The sequence below is a fragment of the Tachypleus tridentatus genome, chromosome 1, assembly GCF_004210375.1.
Source record: "Tachypleus tridentatus isolate NWPU-2018 chromosome 1, ASM421037v1, whole genome shotgun sequence".
In the NCBI taxonomy this organism is placed as follows: Eukaryota; Metazoa; Arthropoda; class Merostomata; order Xiphosura; family Limulidae; genus Tachypleus; species Tachypleus tridentatus.
Window position 1 is genome coordinate 183,620,946 of NC_134825.1, and position 25,173 is coordinate 183,646,118.

At 32.4% G+C, this 25,173-nt stretch overlaps 1 protein-coding gene across 1 annotated transcript in view; it reads right to left on the minus strand.

Moving 5' to 3' along the window:
* LOC143231960 (one cut domain family member 2-like) overlaps positions 1–24,328 on the minus strand; it is a 205,901-nt gene extending 181,573 nt beyond the window's left edge. Inside the window, exon 1 of the mRNA XM_076466858.1 lies at positions 22,573–24,328. Coding sequence (XP_076322973.1) covers positions 22,573–23,776 — 1,204 coding nt within the window. The 5' untranslated portion in view covers positions 23,777–24,328. The remainder of the gene's footprint in view (positions 1–22,572) is intronic.
* Between the last annotated feature and the right edge of the window lie 845 nt (positions 24,329–25,173).

Sequence of the window (25,173 nt, forward strand, 5' to 3'; positions counted from 1 at the left end):
TTATTATTACTTTAGACGTTGATCTAGGTTTACTGTTTTTCGTCTTCTTCAGTTCTTTCAGTTTCGTCACATTGAGATGTTTGGTTCTGTTCCACTCTACAAGCTTAGTTTGCGAGAACACATATTAAGAAAATGGATCTTTTGTATAAATAAAGCGAAACGTTTGTCTGTGATAAAGTTACTTTGCTAAACAATTTGGTAATTTACTTTTAACAAAATATAAAGTTAATATATGCAGCGACACATCCCAAACAATATTCTTTAAGGTAAGGCTCATATAACACATCACTAAAGTATTTAGAAAATAAATTATATTTCAAGCTGTAATAAAAACAAAACACAGAAATCTGGTTTCAAGCGAAACGGTGTGACGTCATGTATCGGAGTTTTTAAACTCAAGTAACGACACTCAAAACAATTTATAATCTTTATTAACGACTTCTGATAGACAGAAGAAACATTCAGCTCGGATAAATTATCCTTTTCATTAATCCAGTTTAATAAACTCATACACTTCACAGCTTGCTATTGAAATGATGATTCTCACGGTATGCACTTACTCAAAAAAATCCGTTTTTGTTGTCATATCTTCTATTAGTCACCGTTATCTGTCTAAAACTTCCATCCTTTCAACTTTAGGGTGCGAGTGAAACATCCAATAAACTCCTTGTACGTATTTATATGTTCTACAGTTCAGTGAGGAAAACAGTTTGGCATATTAGTAGCTCTTTCCTTAAACTGTTTTATTTTCCGAAAGAAACCTCATATTCGAAACCAAACGGAAGCACACAATTTATATTGTTTCCTTGAAATATCAGAAAACTGGAGACCTTCCTCATCAATCGTCCTTTTTATAATACAGTTCTGAAAACTTTGACGTGACTTTAGCTTGCACACGCATGGTACAGAATCTTTCCCTGAAAGTTTTAGGCTAAACAATTGTTCGAAATCCCACATCTGAACTTTTACCTAAATGAGTTCCGTACCTACGTTATCTAATAATTATTTGTTTGTTTTCCAGTTTTCAAAAATTTTTTTTTTTAATTTTGTGCTTTTCTCCACAATGATTAGAACAAATTCCTACAGATTTTCTATAAAGTCTGACATTAGAATATGTCCTGAAGATTCTCAGAGAAGAGGCTGGTGAATCGTTGTATAATTTGGAAAACCCTAACCGTTATTCTGTTCGACTTTCTGCACTGAGGAAAGGTCACCATGCCAAGTATAGCGAACAATAACTCACTGAAGTTCTAACCAGGTCTTATTTTCCGAGAGTACGGTGTCTATTGTCTACAGTTTCAATCAAATGAAAACGTTTGCAAATGTTATTTGTAAACAGGAATATTTCTGTTGTTATTCTCATGTAAAGATAATAAAGTATTACGTCTAAATAGCGTACATAATTCTGAGCTGACTGACGAAAGGGAAAGCACTATCCGCCTTGTGAACTACTCTTATCACAGCGAATAAATGAATGTAATCTTTACTCTTATGGTGTACATATCGTGATAAATTACACATCATGTTCAACGGTAACGAAACAGAAACACTGAACCTTCGGATTAACAATCCGGACATAGTATTACACCCAGTCAGATTAAACAATCACTTCTCTATCAAACAACTTAAACTAAAGACTTCACTTTGAACAATTGGAATTATATATATAATCATATCACTCTAATCTTTGTATATCTTTTACCATAATCATAATAGTTAGCACGTCATGGTAAGGCACTCGAGCGCTACCTAGTAGTTTTATATTTGTTACTTAAATAACATGGATTTTCCTTAAAGAAGTAGAAATAAATCGTATGTTGTAACATTCTATAGTGTATCTTTCGAAATAAATCAAGAATATGGCGTTTCCTGATGAATAATATTGTCTAGGAATTAATAAAAAATAATAATATTGTCTAGGAATTAATAAAAAATAATAATATTGTCTAGGAATTAATAAAAAATAATAATATTGTCTAGGAATTAATAAAAAATAATAATATTGTTTAGGAATTAATAAAAAATAATAATACTGTCGAGGTATTAATAAAAAATAATATTGTCCAGGAATTAATAAAAAATAATAATATTGTCCAGGAATTAATAAAATAATAATAATATTGTCTAGGAATTGATAAAAAATAATAATATTGTCTAGGAATTAATAAAAAATAATAATATTGTCTAGGAATTAATAAAAAATAATAATATTGTCCAGGAATTAATAAAATAATAATAATATTGTCTAGGAATTGATAAAAAATAATAATATTGTCTAGTAATTAATAAAAAATAATAATATTGTCTAGGAATTAATAAAAAATAATAATATTGTCTAGGAATTAATAAAAAAATAATAATATTGTCTAGGAATTAGTAAAAAGTAATAATATTGTCTAGGAATTAATAAAAAATAATATTGTCTAGGAATTAATAAAAAATAATAATATTGTCTAGGAATTAATAAAAAGTAATAATATTGTCTAGGAATTAATAAAAAATAATATTGTCTAGGAATTAATAAAAATAATAATATTGTCTAGGAATTAATAAAATAATAATAATATTGTCGTTTAGGAATTAATAAAAAATATTGTCTAGGAATTAATAAAAAATAATAATATTGTCTAGGAATTAATAAAAAATAATAATATTGTCTAGGAATTAATAAAAAGTAATAATATTGTCTAGGAATTAATAAAAATAATATTGTTTAGGAATTAATAAAAAATAATAATATTGTCGAGGTATTAATAAAAAATAATATTGTCTCGGAATTAATAAAAAATAATAATATTGTCCAGGTATTAATGAAAAATAATAATAATATCAAGGAATTAATCAAAAAATAATATTGTATGTCAATTACTAAAAACCCATAATATTTTCAATCAATTAATAAAGGAATCCCATAATGCTGTCAATGAATTACCAGAACCCATAATACTGTTAATAAATTAATAAAGAAAATCCATAATACTGTCAGTGAACTACTAAGGAGCCACAATACTGTCAATGAATTAAAAAAAAGCATAATATTGTCAATGAATTACTAAATACCCATAGTATTGTCAATGAATTAATAATAAAGACACGTAATATTGTCAATGGATTATTAAAGAAACATCATAATACTGTCAATGAAGCGTCATAATATTGTAAATTAATCATTAAAAATATCATAATACTGTCAATGAATTATCAAAAAATTCATAATATTCACAAAGAATTACTAATTACTCTTTCACATGTACTCCACCCATCAACATGTTGTCTTCTGTTTGGTATGTACTCTACCCATCAACATGTCTTCTGTTTGGTATGTATTCTACCCATCAACATGTTGTCTTCTGTTTGGTATGGAATCCATCCATCAAAATGTTGTCTTCGGTTTGGTATGGAATCCACCCATCAACATGTTGTCTTCTGTTTGGTATGGAATCCAACCATCAACATGTTGTCTTCTGTTTAGTATTTACTCTACCCGTCAACATGTTGTCTTCTGTTTGGTATGGAATCCGCCCACCCCCACGTTGTTATTAGCTGAGCAACGTGACATTAATGTGTTTTGTTTTCTAACAACCTGTTTCTTCATCACTTACCGAGTAAATAATTCGTATCTGAATCATTGCACGTACTGCTAAGAACTTATAACCAAACACTCTCATGTTAACATGTTAAAATACTTATTCATACTTTGTTTTCAGCCACATAGTTTTTAAGTCACATGAAATATGTGTTGAGAGTCATTACAAGTCACGCACATGAATTGAACTGAACCACTAGAGGTCGTAATAGGTAGAGTGTTAGAAAAAGTTATATATCAATGTACCAGATCTTATATATATATATACACTAGTATTTTTATGTTTAAATCCTTACATTTTACTAAGTTGAAGTAGATTAAACAACTTAGTAAGTATTACATGAAAATGATAGAAGATTTAACATGGTTATAGAAATTACATGGAACCTAGTGGGTATAAAATGAAAATGATAGAAGATTTAACATGGTTATAGAAATCACATGGAACCTAGTGAGTATTACATGAAAATGATAGAAGATTTAACATGGTTATAGAAATTACATGGAACCTAGTGGGTATAAAATGAAAATGATAGAAGATTTAACATGGTTATAGAAATCACATGGAACCTAGTGAGTATTACATGAAAATGATAGAAGATTTAACATGGTTATAGAAATTACATGGAACCTAGTGAGTATAACATGAAAATGATAGAAGATTTAACATGGTTATAAAAATTACATGACAGAGTTCTGAAGTGAGTCTGGTTTTACTTGCAGCTAAATATTAAGAGTCCATTTATTACACAAAGATAAAATAAAACAAATTATATTTTGTTTTCAATATGTTAATATAACATCTTTCACTTTTAGTGTTAAAAATAGAATATTATGAACTAAGTGGCGTTTTGCTTCGAGAATGATCGAGCTACAAGTTAGCAGTGCGTAACACCAGACAGTTCATGAAGCATACGTCAGTTCATGCAACGAAACCACCAGCTGTGCAGCTGTTAGAACGTCAGTTCATGCAACAAAACCACCAGCTGTGCAGCTGTTAGAACGTCAGTTCATGCAACAAAACCACCAGCTGTGCAGCTGTTAGAACGTCAGTTCATGCAACAAAACCACCAACTGTGCAGCTGTTAGAACGTCAGTTCATGCAACAAAACCACCAACTGTGCAGCTGTTAGAACGTCAGTTCATGCAACAAAACCACCAACTGTGCAGCTGTTAGAAAGGAATTAAAACTCATCTGGCAGTCTGTTAAAACTCATCTGGCAGTCTGTAAAAACTCATCTTGCATTCCGTAAAAACGCATCTAGCAGTCTGTAAAAACTCATCTGATTAGTCTGTTAAAACGCATCTAGCAGTCTGTAAAAACTCATCTGGCAGTCTGTTAAAACTCATCTGGCAGTCTGTAAAAACTCATCTTGCATTCTGTAAAAACGCATCTAGCAGTCTGTAAAAACTCATCTGGCAGTCTGTTAAAACTCATCTGGCAGTCTGTAAAAACTCATCTGGCAGTCTGTAAAAACTCATCTTGCATTCTGTAAAAACGCATCTACCAGTCTGTAAAAACTCATCTGACAGTCTGTAAAAACTCATCTGGCAGTCTGTTAAAACTCATCTGGCAGTCTGTAAAAACTCATCTTGCATTCTGTAAAAACGCATCTAGCAGTCTGTAAAAACTCATCTGATTAGTCTCTCTCATCAGGACCTACTGAAATCTTCCTGGAAGAGATATGTTCACCAGAAGAGCCAGCTCAGTATAAAGTTACTTGAATTGAGAACTAAAAAGCCAACATTAACTTATAAAACAAACCAGGCCCGACATGACGAGGTGATTAATGTGTTCGACTCGTAATCTGAGGGTCGCGGGTTCGAATTCCCGTCACACTAAATATACTCGCCCTTTCAGCCATGGGATCGTTATAATGTGACGGTCAATCCTACTATTCGTTAGTAAACGAGTAGCCCAATAGTTGGCGGTGGGTAGTGATGACTAACTGCCTTCCCTCTAGTCTTACATTGCTAAATTAGGGACGACTAGCGCAGATAGCCTTCTTGTAGCTTTGCGCGAAGTTCAAAAAACAATCACAAACATCAGTTCTCTTTTGTCGTCGCAGAACTTGGAGGTACTACAATTCCTAGTTTCTGAAACCTGGTTTTATACTGGAGCAATGCTTAAACCTGGTTTTATACTGGAGCAATGCTTAAACATGGTTTTATACTGGAGCAATGCTTAAACCTGGTTTTATACTGGAGCAATGCTTAAACATGGTTTTATACTGGAGCAATGCTTAAACCTGGTTTTATACTGGAGCAATACTTAAACCTGGTTTTATACTGGAGCAATGCTTAAACCTGGTTTTATACTAGAGCAATACTTAAACCTGGTTTTATACTGGAGCAATGCTTAAACATGGTTTTATACTGGAGCAATGCTTAAACCTGGTTTTATACTGGAGCAATGCTTAAACCTGGTTTTATACTGAAGCAATGCTTAAACATGGTTTTATACCGGATCTTCTGGAGTCCTGGTTACATCTTAAGATCCTTAATTTTCAAAAATCTCCGTTTCTTTCTAGACTTGAGTTTCGCCTATTATACAAGTACACGTGGTGAGTTTTATTAAATATTTAATTGTTTGACCAGTCTTCATAGATGAATGAGTAGTTTGGAAACATATCACTGATACAAGTAATCCATGCAAGTGCTAAAAATTCTGAGTTGTACTTTTAAAATAAAATTACAACTTAAAGGATACACAGACAGAGGAGTCACCAGAATATCGACTCATTACTCTGCTACAAGGATTCTGTTTTCAAAATAATTCATTTGTTTGCACTTGTTCAAAACACTCTTGGTTTCATTTCAAAGTGGAAACGAACAAAGCGCTATACTCGAGATTATATAGGCATTGAGAGATAGGTGGCGTTAGATTCGAATACTAGTAGACGAATACACAGAACGTGTATTACTCGAGATTAGAGTGACTGTTGAGATAGTTATTTTAATAGTAAACAGCCCAGGATGGCCAGGTGGTTAAGGCGCCAGACTCGTAATCTGAGGGTCGTGAGTTCGAATCCCCGTCGCACCAAATATGCTCGTCCTTTCAGCCGTGGGGGCGTTATAAAGTTACGGTGAATCCCACTATTCGTAAGTAAAAGAGTAGCCCAAGAGTTGACGGTGGGTGGTGATGACTAGCTGCCTTCCCTCTAGTCTTACACTGCAAAAATAGGGACGACTAGCACAGATAGCCCTCGTGTAGCTTTGCGCGAAATTCAGAAACAATAATGGAAGACGTTAAACGGTGAGAAGTACTGTAAACGCGATTAAATTAACTGCTATTAACAGTTACATCTTTGTAATTCAGGTTTCCTTTTTTGCTTCAAATATTAAAACATCTGTAGTTTGCATACAGATAAGAGTTTAAACGGGTCTTTCACAACATTGCTTCAACATGAAAGTTGTTGATTAATTACGAACAAGAAACAATAATCACATCCATTACAAACAATTAGCATTACGAACAAGAAACAATAACCACATCCATTACAGACAATTAGCATTACGAACAAGAAACAATAACCACATCCATTACAGGCAATTAGCATTACGAACAAGAAACAATAACCACATCCATTACAGACAATTAGCATTACGAACAAGAAACAATAACCACATCCATTACAGACAATTAGCATTACGAACAAGAAACAATAACCACATCCATTACGAACAATTAGCAAACGATATGGGTTAAACCTTTTCCAGAACATTAGGACTCAACTAAGGACTTGGTCAAATAACTTGTTTCTTCTCCGGATAAATGTTAGTACTATATTAACAGGTAAATGTTAGTACTATATTAACAGATAAATGTTAGTACTATATTAACAGATAAATGTTAGTACTATATTAACAGGTCATTATATCTTTGTAAACAAGTGATTAAAAGAAAAACCAAAATAGTTTAATTTTATTTGTCTCAAAGAAAGACATCGCTATTCGAGAATATTATCTTTTGCTTTGACGGTCCGTATCCGAACTAAAAACTTTACTAAATCTGTGTAAGAGAAAAAATCTCCATTGGCAACTTCCATCTTTCCTTCCTGTATCCAAGCCAGAGCGTGTACAAGTAATAATCAATGAATAAGATATACGTTTTTTTATTTGACGCTCTAGTGGGATACACTAAAATACGTTGACATGATCCAACTAGAATAACAAGTGTTGTCCAGAAAGTGGGGCTTCAAAACATCTGTCACCCCCTTCCCACACTTTCAAACATTCTACATGATTAGGTTACAAACCAAAGTCTTTTGAACGTTGGATACGGCTCGTATGAGGAAGCACGTGGACACAGAACACGTGAACGTGATCGGTTTATCGAGCTTGCGCGAGATTTTAGTTTTATTTTGTGGTTGTTTTAGTGACGTAGCTGAAACTTCCAGTCACATTTGTCTAAGCTGTATTTAAATTCATTCACAACATTTGTTATTCTCTCAATGTATCATTATCTCCTACAACTGTGGAAAATCATTATAAGTTTATAATTTAGGCTCTTAAGCAGGTGATCAAAACACTGAACTTAATATTTGAAGAAAGGTGAATGAGATACCCCTAAAATACATTAAAGGTTATCTTTACAGTTTGCAAGGTACCCCTAAAATACATTAAATGCTATTTTTACAGTTGATGAGCTACCCCTAAAATACGTTAAATGTTATCTTTACGGTTGGTGAGCTACCCCTAAAATACATTAAATGTTATCTTTACAGTTGGCAGGTACCCCTAAAATACATTAAATGCTATTTTTACAGTTGATGAGCTACCCCTAAAATACGTTAAATGTTATCTTTACAGTTGGTGAGCTACACCTAAAATACATTAAATGTTATCTTTACAGTTGATGAGCTACCCCTAAAATACGTTAAATGTTATCTTTACAGTTGATGAGCTACCCCTAAAATACATTAAATGTTATCTTTACAGTTGGCAAGGTACCCCTAAAATACGTTAAATGTTATCTTTACAGTTGGTGAGCTACCCCTAAAATACATTAAATGTTATCTTTACAGTTGGCAAGGTACCCCTAAAATACGTTAAATGTTATCTTTAGAGTTGGTGAGCTACACCTAAAATACATTAAATGTTATCTTTACAGTTGATGAGCTACCCCTAAAATACATTAAATGTTATCATTACAGTTGGCAAGGTACCCCTAAAATATATTAAATGTTATCTTTACAGTTGGTGAGCTTCCCCTAAAATACATTAAATGTTATCTTTAAAGTTGGCAAGGTATCCCTAAAATACATTAAATGTTATCTTTACAGTTGGTGAGCTTCCCCTAAAATACATTAAATGTTATCTCTACAGTTGATGAGCTACCCCTAAAATACGTTAAATGTTATCTCTACAGTTGATGAGCTACCCCTAAAATACGTTAAATGTTATCTTTACAGTTGGTGAGCTACCCCTAAAGTTCATTAAATGTTATCTCTACAGTTGATGAGCTACCCCTAAAATACGTTAAATGTTATCTTTACAGTTGATGAGCTACCCCTAAAGTTCATTAAATGTTATCTCTACAGTTGATGAGCTACCCCTAAAATACGTTAAATGTTATCTCTACAGTTGATGAGCTACCCCTAAAATACGTTAAATGTTATCTCTACAGTTGATGAGCTACTTCTAAAATACGTTAAATGTTATCTTTAAAGTTGATGAGCTACCCCTAAAATACATTAAATGTTATCTTTACAGTTGATGAGCTACCCCTAAAATACGTTAAATGTTATCTCTACAGTTGATGAGCTACCCCTTAAATACGTTAAATGTTATCTTTATCATTGGTGAACTACCCCTGTAACAAGTCAAATATTTTTTTTACAGTTGGTGAGCTACGCCTGTGATACGTTTAATGTTACATTTGCAGTTGGCGAGCTACCCTTGAGATATCTTAAATGATTCCTCTACTGTTGGTTACTTATCCTTGAAATAAGTTAAATGTTACAGAGAGTGAGGCATCACCGAAACAATTTCATTTCACAAACTCCCCTGAACTCAGCAGCTCATAACATGTAGGGGAACATAACTACCTATATGTCTAGAGGTCGTCTACTCTAATTATTAAATACATTTTCCGTCTCAGTATTTCCGGCAAACAATCTTATTATAAGAAGTTACATATTAAACATTGAAATAATTTGTTGCTAGTGTAGAGAATTTAGCTCCATGATCAGTGACTTGTCTTCACTGGTGATGAGATACACTCTACAAAGAAGATTGAGTTACATAAACAAGTATACTGAGTGAAATCAGTTACTTTATAAGAACAGTACATAGAAAACTCCTGGAGTAATTAGTAGGTTCATTATTGGTGCTTTTCTTACATGTTTGTGTGACTCGTGTGTTATTAGGGTTAACAAAAACCTCCAGGATAACCACACTTACTTGTGAATAATTTAGAAATATAAGTAGAAAGATGAATAGTTCTATATTATAGAGTTACCAAGGCACTTACAATAACCAATACTGTCATAGAACTGCAATACTAGGTGGCGCTAGTTATTCTTTGGGTGCACTTTTACTGAAGTTAGATTTTTCTAACTAATACGTCACCGGTGTTATTGGTAATATGGATCTACTAAACAAGATTATAACCAAAAGAAATACATTTAGGGTACGTACGACCACAGAATTCGGGGATAAGGAAAATTCGACAGTGACTAAAGTTACTTCGTGTCTTTTCTTATGCATAAAGCTGCGCAATGCACTACTGGGATTGAACCCAGAATTGCAAGCAGCGTCTGATCTATATAAACTCTATTTATATTAAAATAAAACAAGCTTTGATTTACAAGAATAGAGATTTTTACATGGACATAACAAATTACTTCTATAAATATGTTTTTCGACCACTACTATGTTTGTTCTACCCTAGTCTGCTTGATGATGTCTGGTTTGAAAGAAAACCGTCGTCACAAATGAAATATTTTATTATAAACTTTTGTTGTTCTTCAAAATGTCTGAGCGACAAGACATAGAACGTAGTGTTTAAAAATAGCCTAAACAACGATGTTTTATAACAAATATAATTTACTACATCCTAGTTGCTTCAAAGTCAGTGACAACATCTTTAGGTTTAAATATTATTTACACAATATTTATACGCTGTGACAAATAATCACTAATAAATAACACAACATACTTCACAGAAGTGTTATATAGTTCACCAGGAAAGCCCTAATACTGGTAAACAGTACGTTTAGTATATTTAACGTATAACAATACACAGAAGTGCTATATAGTTCAGCAGGAAAGCCCTAATACTGGTAAACAGTACGTTTAGTATATTTAACGTATAACAATACACCGGAGTGTTATATAGTTCAGCACGAAAGTCCTTAAAATGAAATTTTTAAAAAACGATCCTGCTTGTTGAGGACCATTTCATTTATCCAACTCCAAGACACCAGACAAAACTATTTAAATGTAAAGGTTCGTAAATCTAAAAATGAAACAGCTCTAATTCGTCGGTGAGTCTGTACCCTATAATTTATACGTATAACCAACTGACGGTGAGTCTGTACCCTATAATTTATACGTTGAACCAACTGACGGTGAGTGTGTACCCTATAATTTATACGTAGAACCAACTGACGGTGAGTCTGTACCCTATAATTTATACGTAGAACCAACTGACGGTGAGTCTGTACCCTATAATTTGTACGTAGAACCAACTGACGGTTAGTGTGTACCCTATAATTTGTACGTAGAACCAACTGACGGTGAGTCTGTACCCTATCATTTATACGTAGAACCAACTGACGGTGAGAGTGTACCCTATAATTTATATGTAGAACCAACTGACGGTGAGTCTGTACCCTATAATTTATACGTAGAACCAACTGACGGTGAGTCTGTACCCTATAATTTATACGTAGAACCAACTGACGGTGAGTCTGTAGCCTATAATTTGTACGTAGAACCAACTGACGGTGAGTCTGTACCCTACAATTTGTACGTAGAACCAACTGACGGTGAATGTATACCAACTGTTTTCTACTATCTTTCAATACTCGTTCCCCAGAGAACATTACAAGAACAGATCCCGTTGACAAAAACACGATACATTACAAACATTTTAACTAATACAGTGTGTAAAACACGATACATTACAAACATTTTAACTAATACAGTGTGTAAAACACGATACATTACAAACATTTTAACTAATACAGTGTGTAAAACACGATACATTACAAACATTCTAACTAATACAGTATGTAAAACACGATACATTACAAACATTTTAACTAGTACAGTGTGTAAAACACGATACATTACAAACATTTTAACTAGTACAGTGTGTAAAACACGATACATTACAAACATTTTAACTAATACAGTGTGTAAAACACGATACATTACAAACATTTTAACTAATACAGTGTGTAAAACACGATACATCACAAACATTCTAACTAATACAGTGTGTAAAACACGATACATTACAAACATTTTAACTAATACAGTGTGTAAAACACGATACATTACAAACATTTTAACTAATACAGTATGTAAAACACGATACATTACAAACATTTTAACTAGTACAGTGTGTAAAACACGATACATTACAAACATTCTAACTAATACAGTGTGTAAAACACCATACATTACAAACATTCTAACTAATACAGTGTGTAAAACACCATACATTACAAACATTTTAACTAATACAGTGTGTAAAACACGATACATTACAAACATTCTAACTAATACAGCGTGTAAAACACGATACATTACAAACATTCTAACTAATACAGTGTGTAAAACGCGATACATTACAAACATTCTAACTAATACAGTGTGTAAAACACGATACATTACAAACATCCTAACTAATACAGTGTGTAAAACACGATACATTACAACCATTCTAACTAATACAGTGTGTAAAACACGATACATTACAAACATTTTAACTAATACAGTGTGTGAAACACGATACATTACAAACATTCTAACTAATACAGTGTGTAAAACACAATACATTACAAACATTTTAACTAATACAGTGTGTAAAACGCGATACATTACAAACATTCTAACTAATACAGTGTGTAAAACACGATACATTACAAACATTTTAACTAATACAGTGTGTGAAACACGATACATTACAAACATTCTAACTAATACAGTGTGTAAAACACAATACATTACAAACATTTTAACTAATACAGTGTGTGAAACACGATACATTACAAACATTCTAACTAATACAGTGTGTAAAACACAATACATTACAAACATTTTAACTAATACAGTGTGTAAAACACAATACATTACAAACATTTTAACTAATACAGTGTGTAAAACACGATACATTACAAACATTTTAACTAATACAGTGTGTGAAACACGATACATTACAAACATTTTAACTAATACAGTGTGTAAAACGCGATACATTACAAACATTCTAACTAATACAGTGTGTAAAACACAATACATTACAAACATTTTAACTAATACAGTGTGTAAAACACAATACATTACAAACATTCTAACTAATACAGTGTGTAAAACACGATACATTTCAAACATTCTAACTAATACAGTGTGTAAAACACGATACATTACAAACATTCTAACTAATACAGTGTGTAAAACACAATACATTACAAACATTTTAACTAATACAGTGTGTAAAACACAATACATTACAAACATTTTAACTAATACAGTGTGTAAAACACAATACATTACAAACATTCTAACTAATACAGTGTGTTTTTATATGGAGAGATTAGAGGAAACGTGTGTTACCCCTCGTAACTCTTAGATTAATTAGAAACAAACGTATCATCTTGTTCAGTCGGTCTTATAAACATTTTAACATCTAACACTAAACACGGTCTTCTTGCTTATTCACTTAATAGCGTATCACGAATATTATTTCTTCTACCTATACCTACAAGTCCCTGTGTTTCATTACTTTTAAAGCTGAAATCTTTCTTATAAATATAAAATGTTGAATCAACTTTAGTACTTGTCAACATTCTTTGTTATTTAGAAGAAGCCATTTTGGGGGCACGACCACACCTCACCTGTTATTGAGAAGAAGCCACTTTGGGGGCGTGACCACACCTCACCTGTTATTTAGAAGAAGCCACTTTGGGGGCATGACCACACCTCACCCCAGGGGCGTTATTGTGAATATTGTGTGTTATAAAAAAGAGAAACAGAAAAGGTTGTGATTACTGAAATAATCCGTGGGTTCTAATTTGTTTGTAATAAACGACAATTAAATAATAAGTGAACTCAGCTTTGAGTTTCACGTCTGCTGTAAACAAAACAAAAACAACCTGTATTTAAACATTTTAAATCTCTATACTGACAGTTCAGTTGCGAACCTGATAAAGGTGACCTCAGATTTCTTATTTCTGGTCTTATTATAGGCGACTTCACATTTCTTACGATTGTTGTTACTATAGATAACTTTACATTCCTAAGTCTGTTGTTATTATATGTGACTTCACATTTCTTAAGTTTGTTGCTATTATAGATAACTTCACATTCCTTAGTCTGTTGTTATTATAGGTGACTTCACATTCCTTATTCTGTTGTTAATACAGATAACTTCACATTCCTTAGTCTGTTGTTATTATAGGTGACTTCACATTCCTTATTCTGTTGTTAATACAGATAACTTCACATTCCTTAGTCTGTTGTTATTATAGGTGACTTCAGATTTCTTAAGTTTGTTGTTATTATAGATAACTTCACATTCCTAAGTCTGTTGCTATTATAGATAACTTCACATTCCTAAGTCTGTTGTTATTATAGATTACTTCACATTCCTTAGTCTGTTGTTATTATAGGTGACTTCACATATCTTAAGTTTGTTGTTATTATAGATAACTTCACATTCCTTAGTCTGTTGTTATTATAGATAACTTCACATTCCTGAGTCTGTTGTTATTATAGATAACTTCACATTCTTTAGTCTGTTGTTATTATAGATAACTTCACATTCCTAAGTCTGTTGTTATTATAGATAACTTCACATTCCTTAGTCTGTTGTTATTATAGATAACTTCACATTCCTGAGTCAGTTGTTATTATAGATAACTTAACATTCTTAAGTTTGCTGTTATTCTAGATAACTTCACATTCCTTAGTCTGTTGTTATTATAGGTGACTTCACATTTCTCAGTCTGTTGTTATTATAGATAACTTCACATTCCTTAGTCTGTTGTTATTATAGGTGACTTCACATTTCTTAGTCTGTTGTTATTAAAGGTGACTTCACATTTCTTAAGTTTGTTGTTATTATAGATAACTCCACATTCCTTAGTCTGTTGTTATTATAGATAACTTCACATTCCTAAGTCTGTTCTTATTATAGATAACTTCACATTCATTAGTCTGTTGTTATTATACATAACTTCACATTCCTTAGTCTGTTGTTATTATAGATAACGTCACATTCTTAAGTTTGATGTTATTATAGATAACCTCACATTCCTTAGTCTGTTGTTATTATAGGTGACTTCACATTCCTGAATCTGTTGTTATTATAGATAACTTCACATTCTTTAGTCTGTTGTTATTATAGATAACTTCACATTCCTTAGTCTGTTGTTATTATAGATAACTTCACATTCCTGAGTCTGTTGTTATTATAGATAACTTCACATTCTTTAGTCTGTTGTTATTATAAATAACATCACATTCCTTAGTCTGTTGTTATTATAGGTAACTTCACATTTCTTACGTTTGTTGTTACTATAGATAACTTTACATTCCTAAGTCTGTTGTTATTATATGTGACTTCACATTTCTTAAGTTTGTTGCTATTATAGATAACTTCACATTCCTTAGTCTGTTGTTATTATAGGTGACTTCACATTCCTTAGTCTGTTGTTATTATAGATAACTTTACATTCCTTAGTCTGTTGTTATTATAGGTGACTTAACATTTCTTAAGTTTGTTGTTATTATTGATAACTTCACATTCCTAAGTCTGTTGTTATTATAGGTGACTTCAGATTTCTTAAGTTTGTTGTTATTATAGATAACTTCACATTCCTAAGTCTGTTGCTATTATAGATAACTTCACATTCCTAAGTCTGTTGTTATTATAGATTACTTCACATTCCTTAGTCTCTTGTTATTATAGGTGACTTCACATTTCTTAAGTTTGTTGTTATTATAGATAACTTCACATTCCTTAGTCTGTTGTTATTATAGATAACTTCACATTCCTGAGTCTGTTGTTATTCTAGATAACTTCACATTCTTTAGTCTGTTGTTATTATAGATAACTTCACATTCCTAAGTCTGTTGTTATTATAGATAACTTCACATTCCTTAGTCTGTTGTTATTATAGATAACTTCACATTCTTTAGTCTGTTGTTATTATAGATAACTTCACATTCCTGAGTCTGTTGTTATTATAGATAACTTCACATTCTTAAGTTTGTTGTTATTATAGATAACTTTACATTCCTTAGTCTGTTGTTATTATAGGTGACTTCACATTTCTTAGTCTGTTGTTATTATAGATAACTTCACATTCCTTAGTCTGTTGTTATTATAGATAACTTCACATTCCCTAGTCTGTTATTATTATAGGTGACTTTACATTTCTTAAGTTTGTTGTTATTATAGATAACTTCACATTCCTTAGTCTGTTGTTATTATAGATAACTTCACATTCCTAAGTCTGCTCTTATTATAGATAACTTCACATTCCTTAGTCTGTTGTTATTATAGATAACTTCACATTCCTTAGTCTGTTGTTATTATAGGTGACTTCACATTCCTGAATCTGTTGTTATTATAGATAACTTCACATTCTTTAGTCTGTTGTTATTATAGATAACTTCACATTCCTTAGTCTGTTGTTAATATAGATAACTTCACATTCCTGAGTCTGTTGTTATTATAGATAACTTCACATTCTTTAGTCTGTTGTTATTATAGATAACTTCACATTCCTTAGTCTGTTGTTAATATAGATAACTTCACATTCCTGAGTCTGTTGTTATTATAGATAACTTCACATTCTTTAGTCTGTTGTTATTATAAATAACATCACATTCCTTAGTCTGTTATTATTATAGGTAACTTCACATTTCTTAAGTCTGTTGTTATTATAGATAACTTTACATTCCTTAGTCTGTTGTTATTATAGATAACTTTACATTCTTAAGTTTGTTGTTATTATAGATAACTTCACATTCCTTAGTCTGTTGTTATTATAGGTGACTTCACATTTCTTAAGTTTGTTGTTATTATAGATAACTTAACATTCCTTAGTCTGTTGTTATTATAGATAACTTCACATTCCTGAGTCTGTTGTTATTATAGATAACTTCACATTCTTTAGTCTGTTGTTATTATAGATAACTTCACATTCCTTAGTCTGTTGTTATTATAGATAACTTCACATTCCTGAGTCTGTTGTTATTATAGATAACTTCACATTCCTGAGTCTGTTGTTATTATAGATAACTTCACATTCTTAAGTTTGTTGTTATTATAGATAACTTCACATTCCTTAATCTGTTGTTATTATAGGTGACTTCACATTCCTTAGTCTGTTGTTATTATAGGTGACTTAACATTTCTTAAGTTTGTTGTTATTATTGATAACTTCACATTCCTAAGTCTGTTGTTATTATAGGTGACTTCAGATTTCTTAAGTTTGTTGTTATTATAGATAACTTCACATTCCTAAGTCTGTTGCTATTATAGATAACTTCACATTCCTAAGTCTGTTGTTATTATAGATTACTTCACATTCCTTAGTCTGTTGTTATTATAGGTGACTTCACATATCTTAAGTTTGTTGTTATTTTAGATAACTTCACATTCCTTAGTCTGTTGTTATTATAGATAACTTCACATTCCTGAGTCTGTTGTTATTATAGATAACTTCACATTCTTTAGTCTGTTGTTATTATAGATAACTTCACATTCCTAAGTCTGTTGTTATTATAGATAACTTCACATTCTTTAGTCTGTTGTTATTATAGATAACTTCACATTCTTTAGTCTGTTGTTATTATAGATAACTTCACATTCCTGAGTCTGTTGTTATTATAGATAACTTCACATTCTTAAGTTTGTTGTTATTATATGTGACTTCACATTTCTTAAGTTTGTTGCTATTATAGATAACTTCACATTCCTTAGTCTGTTGTTATTATAGGTGACTTCACATTCCTTAGTCTGTTGTTATTATAGATAACTTCACATTCCCTAGTCTGTTATTATTATAGGTGACTTCACATTTCTTAAGTTTGTTGTTATTATAGATAACTTCACATTCCTTAGTCTGTTGTTATTATAGATAACTTCACATTCCTAAGTCTGTTCTTATTATAGATAACTTCACATTCCTTAGTCTGTTGTTATTATAGGTAACTTCACATTTCTTAAGTCTGTTGTTATTATAGATAACTTTACATTCCTTAGTCTGTTGTTATTATAGATAACTTTACATTCTTAAGTTTGTTGTTATTATAGATAACTTCACATTTCTTAGTCTGTTGTTATTATAGGTGACTTCACATTTCTTAAGTTTGTTGTTATTATAGATAACTTCACATTCCTTAGTCTGTTGTTATTATAGATAACTTCACATTCCTGAGTCTGTTGTTATTATAGATAACCTCACATTCTTTAGTCTGTTGTTATTATAGATAACTTCACATTCCTAAGTCTGTTGTTATTATAGATAACTTCACATTCCTTAGTCTGTTGTTATTATAGATAACTTCACATTCCTGAGTCTGTTGTTATTATAGATAACTTCACATTCTTTAGTCTGTTGTTATTATAGATAACTTCACATTCTTAAGTTTGTTGTTATTATAGATAACTTCACATTCCTTAATCTGTTGTTATTATAGGTGACTTCACATTCCTTAGTCTGTTGTTATTATAGATAACTTCACATTCCTTAGTCTGTTGTTATTATAGATAACTTCACATTCCTTAGTCTGTTGTTATTATAGATAACTTCACATTCCCTAGTCTGTTATTATTATAGGTGACTTCACATTTCTTAAGTTTGTTGTTATTATAGATAACTTCACTTTCTTTAGTCTTTTGTTATTATAGGTGACTTCACTTTTCTTAAGTTTGTTGTTATTATAAGTAACTTCACATTCCTTTGTCTGTTGTTATTATAGATAACTTCACATTCTTAAGTTTGTTGTTATTATAGATAACTTCACATTCCTTAGTCTGTTGTTATTATAGGTGACTTCACATTTCTTAAGTTTGTTGTTATTATAGATAACTTCACATTCCTTAGTCTGTTGTTATTATAGGTGACTTCACATTTCTTAAGTTTGTTGTTATTATAGATAACTTCACATTCCTTAGTCTGTTGTTATTATAGGTGACTTCACATTTCTTAAGTTTGTTGTTATTATAGATAACTTCACATTCCTTAGTCTGTTGTTATTATAGGTGACTTCACATTTCTTAAGTCTGTTGTTATTATAGCTGACTTCACATTTCTTAAGTTTGTTGTTATTATAGATAACTTCACATTCTTTAGTCTGTTGTTATTATAGGTGGCTTCACGTGCTTTTAGTCTGTTGTTATTATAGATAACTTCACATTCCTGAGTCTGTTGTTATTATAGATAACTTCACATTCTTAAGTTTGTTGTTATTATATGTGACTTCACATTTCTTAAGTCTGTTGTTATTATAGATAACTTCACATTCCTTAGTCTGTTGTTATTATAGATAACTTCACATTCCTTAGTCTGTTGTTATTATAGATAACTTCACATTCCCTAGTCTGTTATTATTATAGGTGACTTCACATTTCTTAAGTTTGTTGTTATTATAGATAACTTCACTTTCTTTAGTCTTTTGTTATTATAGGTGACTTCACTTTTCTTAAGTTTGTTGTTATCATAAGTAACTTCACATTCCTTTGTCTGTTGTTATTATAGATAACTTCACATTCTTAAGTTTGTTGTTATTATAGATAACTTCACATTCCTTAGTCTGTTGTTATTATAGGTGACTTCACATTTCTTAAGTTTGTTGTTATTATAGATAACTTCACTTTCTTTAGTCTTTTGTTATTATAGGTGACTTCACTTTTCTTAAGTTTGTTGTTATTATAAGTAACTTCACATTCCTTTGTCTGTTGTTATTATAGATAACTTCACATTCTTTAGTTTGTTGTTATTATAGATAACTTCACATTCCTTAGTCTGTTGTTATTATAGATAACTTCACATTCTTTAGTCTGTTGTTATTATAGGTGGCTTCACGTGCTTTTAGTCTGTTGTTATTATAGATAACTTCACATTCCTGAGTCTGTTGTTATTATAGATAACTTCACATTCTTAAGTTTGTTGTTATTATATGTGACTTCACATTTCTTAAGTTTGTTGCTATTATAGATAACTTCACATTCCTTAGTCTGTTGTTATTATAGGTGACTTCACATTCCTTAGTCTGTTGTTATTATAGATAACTTCACATTCCCTAGTCTGTTATTATTATAGGTGACTTCACATTTCTTAAGTTTGTTGTTATTATAGATAACTTCACATTCCTTAGTCTGTTGTTATTATAGGTGACTTCACATTTCTTAAGTTTGTTGTTATTATAGATAACTTCACATTCCTTAGTCTGTTGTTATTATAGGTGACTTCACATTTCTTAAGTCTGTTGTTATTATAGCTGACTTCACATTTCTTAAGTTTGTTGTTATTATAGATAACTTCACATTCCTAAGTCTGTTGTTATTATAGGTGGCTTCACGTGCTTTTAGTCCTTTGTTTTTGATAGGTGAGTAGAAGGATCAGTACAAATGACGGACAGACAAACAAAATAACTGATATTTTTACTGCAGTAAATTTTTCCAGCCGTGTTTAGTCACAAAGAATCTAGGATTACTTTAGTAATTACCTTCTTGCTGCGTCACCTGCTGCCCTGTTAGAGTGGTCGTTTATCAGTTCGTGTGACAGCCTGAACACATCCTCGAGTTGTTTTGTTCCAAGTGTAGTGAATGTGTGAGAACAGTTACAGAATTTCATGTCCTGAGAAAGAAAACGTGAACCTTCTAATAATGAGCATGTGTCTCAGTCGTTCAGAATTAGAATAACTTCATCTTGTGTTTTTAGTCAGGGTCTTCAGTTTCATAATATATTTTCGTCCGGATAACACAAACATTAAACCCATCTTATACAACCCAGTATTAGCCATCATTTCTTAAACTTTGTAACACAAGGTTCGTTCCTGTTACGTGAATCTACTTACAAACTATAATTTCTCTAACAGGAAACGACGTCTGGTTTTAAGTTATTTTTTATGTGTTTCTCACTACTCTCTAAGTTACATTTACCCACAACTTTACTGTGAAATCTCTTTCACCTTAGATATAAAGTTATAACAATATGAAAATCACAGGGAATTCAAAACTTTACTGTCACGCATGTGTTTTAACAGCTCAGTTTGTGCTGTAATACATTAAAGTAAATACATACCAAGTAAGCAGTTTTACATGAATAGCATTACTTGGGAAGTATTAAAGGTTAGAGGTCATGTACAGCTTACAAGAAAACTAGTCGACAACTTAAAACATTCGAATTAGGAATTTATTGATTTTCGATCACGTATATGAAAGCCATGGTTAAATTCTTGATGACGAGAAACCCACTTGAAATAAAAGTGTATCTTATAACGGCTGGTGTGGGTTTTAACACTTTTATTGATAAGCATAGAAAAACGTTTTGACCTTTCTAGGTCATCTTCGGGTTAACAAAAAAAGGTTATGGTTAAATGTTCAAGCAAGTGTTTTGTCGTATTTGTGTTTTTTTAATAAAAGAATTTCATCCAAACATTTCCTGTTTCTGTTCCAATTCCAACAAAACCTTCCTTGTTTATATTGTTTTCCTTCAGCTGAAAGATAGAGAGATCGACTAACTTGGAGCACAGTCCGCCTATCTATTAAACTGAGCAAATCTAAAGTCGTAGGTATACTTGCATGTTTACCATTTTAAGGAGGGCTCACTTTGATGAAGGATTTAAATTCTAGCTTAAAAACTTTTACACATTTTATCTCAGTATTATTCACAGTGGAATCTCTCCTACGAGAAAAAAATCATTAAAAGACATCTTGGAAGATTTGCTACGCATGAAGAGACACTATGGACGGTCTACTCGCACCACCTTTTCTATGTAGAAGGTGTTTACAAGCACGAGAGCAGCGACGTCACGAGTCATCGGAGAGGAAACATTTGGTAAGTGACGTCAAATGAAGAACCTTTCCTGAGCCAGAAAATATCTCTGGAAGAACAAGAAACAAATTTGGTTGGACTTACTGATCCCAAATGTTCCGTGAAAATAAAAAGAAACGGATTTATAGATACAGAACAACTGTCAGGTTTCGTGTTTCTCCCTCACAGTGCAGCTCACAGGAAAAGACATATGTACAGGGGCCAAAGTTGTTGTAACTCAAAGTGCCAGTTGGTCACTTCCAGTTCTCTTTAAATAATGTCGTATTGTAACAATAGCTATGAGGAGTTAGCAGCTCGAGACCTCTTCTTAAGTTGTACAACTTAAATCTAAGAGAAGTGGTCAAAACTGAGGACCCCAAGTTCAATCCCCGATCAAGATATGTATTCTCTTTTCCAATGAAGCATTTCCACGTGATATTTGATAATCTCACCATTAGGTTGCTGGTAGACAGTAAAGACATGTTTCACGGATACATATAACTTGTATTAACACGAACAGATACATGGATACAGTAAACTACATTAATTACTATAATAATCAGGGATACAGTAAACTAAAGTATATATTATAATAATCATGTTTTGTATCGTTTCAAACATCATTTATAACCTGACGAAAACAGTTTATAAATTATCATGTATAACATGACGAAGACATGTTTATAAAGTACAATGTACACAATCAGTCCTGGCACAAGAATGTCTTATTGTAAAGTACACACAGAGTTACATCCATACCTGCTAATCTTAGGGCCGACATCCGCTGGAACTCTGGTTCCTCTAGCCACCGGAACATCCGACGGAAAGTCTCTCTCCCGGATTTCAGCTTGCTCCAAGGTTTCGGATTACGTAACAGGTCAGAAAGAGTTCCCTGGGATCTGCACAACACCCGCTGGGCGAATATCGCCTGAGGAATACTGTAGCGCTTTAGCTCTGCGCTTATTCTCTGGGCCAGTTCTTTGGTGTTAATCTCTTCGGTGTCTTCTGTGACTTCTTCCTTGTGAAGAGCTTGCCCTCCCGAGCTCTTGGTCGTCACTACGGGACGACTTCCCGTCGTTACTCCGCTACAAACAGAATTAGTGCATCTGTTTTGAATCGTAATGGGACTCAGGTTTGCCTTCGCCTGAGAGACGTTCTCTCCAATGCAGGAAGAGACCCCTAAACTGGCATTAGGCACGTTTACGGGTTTGATGTCGTGGTGTTCGGGAGGTGTCACGGGTGCATGGAGGTGCGCCGACGGTGGTGCATTTAGTCCGTTCAACGTATTCATCACATTTGTTGGAGAAGGTAGATTCGCCACAGTGGGGCTCTGACAGAACCCCAGGCCGCGTGACAAGTCTCGATGATGTGCATAGGAGTCATAGCCACTGCGGGACAGGGTTTTCTCTGGGGAGTGAACACCATTCCGGGGTGTCTGCTCTGCTATGGCCCCTAGTCCATTGCCGTTCATCATAAACATTGCAGAGTGATGAGATGCCCCGAACGAGGAGTCCATGTTCATGGGGCTCATGCCTCCCATGTGACCGAGTTTGTCATATTGATAACTGTTCATTCCCAGACTACTGTTCTGCACCAGACTAAAGGTGCCCCCAACATTACCATAGCGACCGAACTTGTCCGACATGGTAGAGATGGATGGCAGGGGCTGAAGAGTTGTGAGGGTAAGGAAGCTGTTAGCTGCCGACACTCCAGGAGACATTCGGCCACTCAGACTTCGAAAGTTAGGTTCAGTGAAACCTCGCGAGTCTGAAGCGTCGATCATTGCGTTCGAGTCAGAGGGGACAGCGTCCGAAGCGATTAGGTGACCCGACAACAGCACGTGAGGATCTGAAACAGGCTCAACACGGCCACCGACTGCCTCGAGAGATATAACTGAGTCGACCACTGCAACGCCTGTTTCACTACTACTGCTCTGTCCACCTAATAAACTTGTGTTTTCCATGTTTTAATGATAGCCCGGATTCATTGAACGATTCTCCAACTTTGGATGGATTTTAACGATTGGTGAATGGAATGAATTTTGGACGTAGTTTCAGTCCGCCAATGGGTAAAGTGTTGGAAAACACATACGACGGCACTTTGTGTAGCTACGTCTGAGCATCTGCGCAACGTTCTAGGACAAAGCGCACGCGCAGTATTAGTTAGAAGTGGTTTTGTTCGCATGCTTTTGTCTCGCAGTAGATCACCTTGGTGATTCACCAGTAGAAGGAGCGAAAAGTAGCGAGGAATGTAACACGTGCTAATGTCAGTTTTTATACTAGATCTTGAACTCGCACATGCTGTTCATACGAACACCCCAAAAAAACCAATTTCCATTAACTCGGAAATAGATATTAATTATCGTCTTCCACAAAACCTGGGTTTCGTTCTCGTCCTTACCGCAGAGCTGAACTTCGTCCAACACCTCGACGGTTCATACTACCAGTATCGTGACAAGTTCTTTCACTGTACGCGAACGTTTCCAGCTTCATAACGAGACGCGTTGTTCTCAGAAAACCATTACAATCTAATTCACATTTCACAAAATAAATACAAAACAACAACAATCAGATATGTTGGCAAGAATCATGTACGTAAGAACGTAATAAAAATCCCCTCTTGAAGATAGTTTAACGTCAATACCGAATTACAGAATAGAATTCTTAACAGAAAAAACAATAAATATGGATACTAATAAATTCGTATAAAATGATCATAAAATAACTTATTTCTTTATTCGTAACAAAACAATTATACAAAACAAAACAATTGTACAAAACAAAACAATTGTACAAAACAAAACAATTGTACAAAACAAAACAATTATACAAATCAAAACAATTGTAAAAAACAAAACAATTATACAAAACAAAACAATTGTAAAAAACAAAACAAAACAATTGTACAAAACAAAACAATTGTACAAAACAAAACAATTATACAAAACAAAACAATTATACAAAACAAAACAATTGTACAAAACAAAACAATTTAACAAAACAAAACAATTGTACAAAACAAAACAATTATACAAAACAAAACAATTATACAAAACAAAAGAATTGTACAAAACAAAACAATTGTACAAAACAAAACAATTATACAAAACAAAACAATTGTACAAAACAAAACAATTATACAAAACAAAACAATTGTAAAAAATAAAACAATTATACAAAACAAAACAATTGTACAAAACAAAACAATTATACAAAACAAAACAATTATACAAAACAAAACAATTGTACAAAACAAAACAATGGTACAAAACAAAACAATTATACAAAACAAAACAATTATACAAAACAAAAAAATTGTACAAAACAAAACAATTGTACAAAACAAAACAATTATATAAAA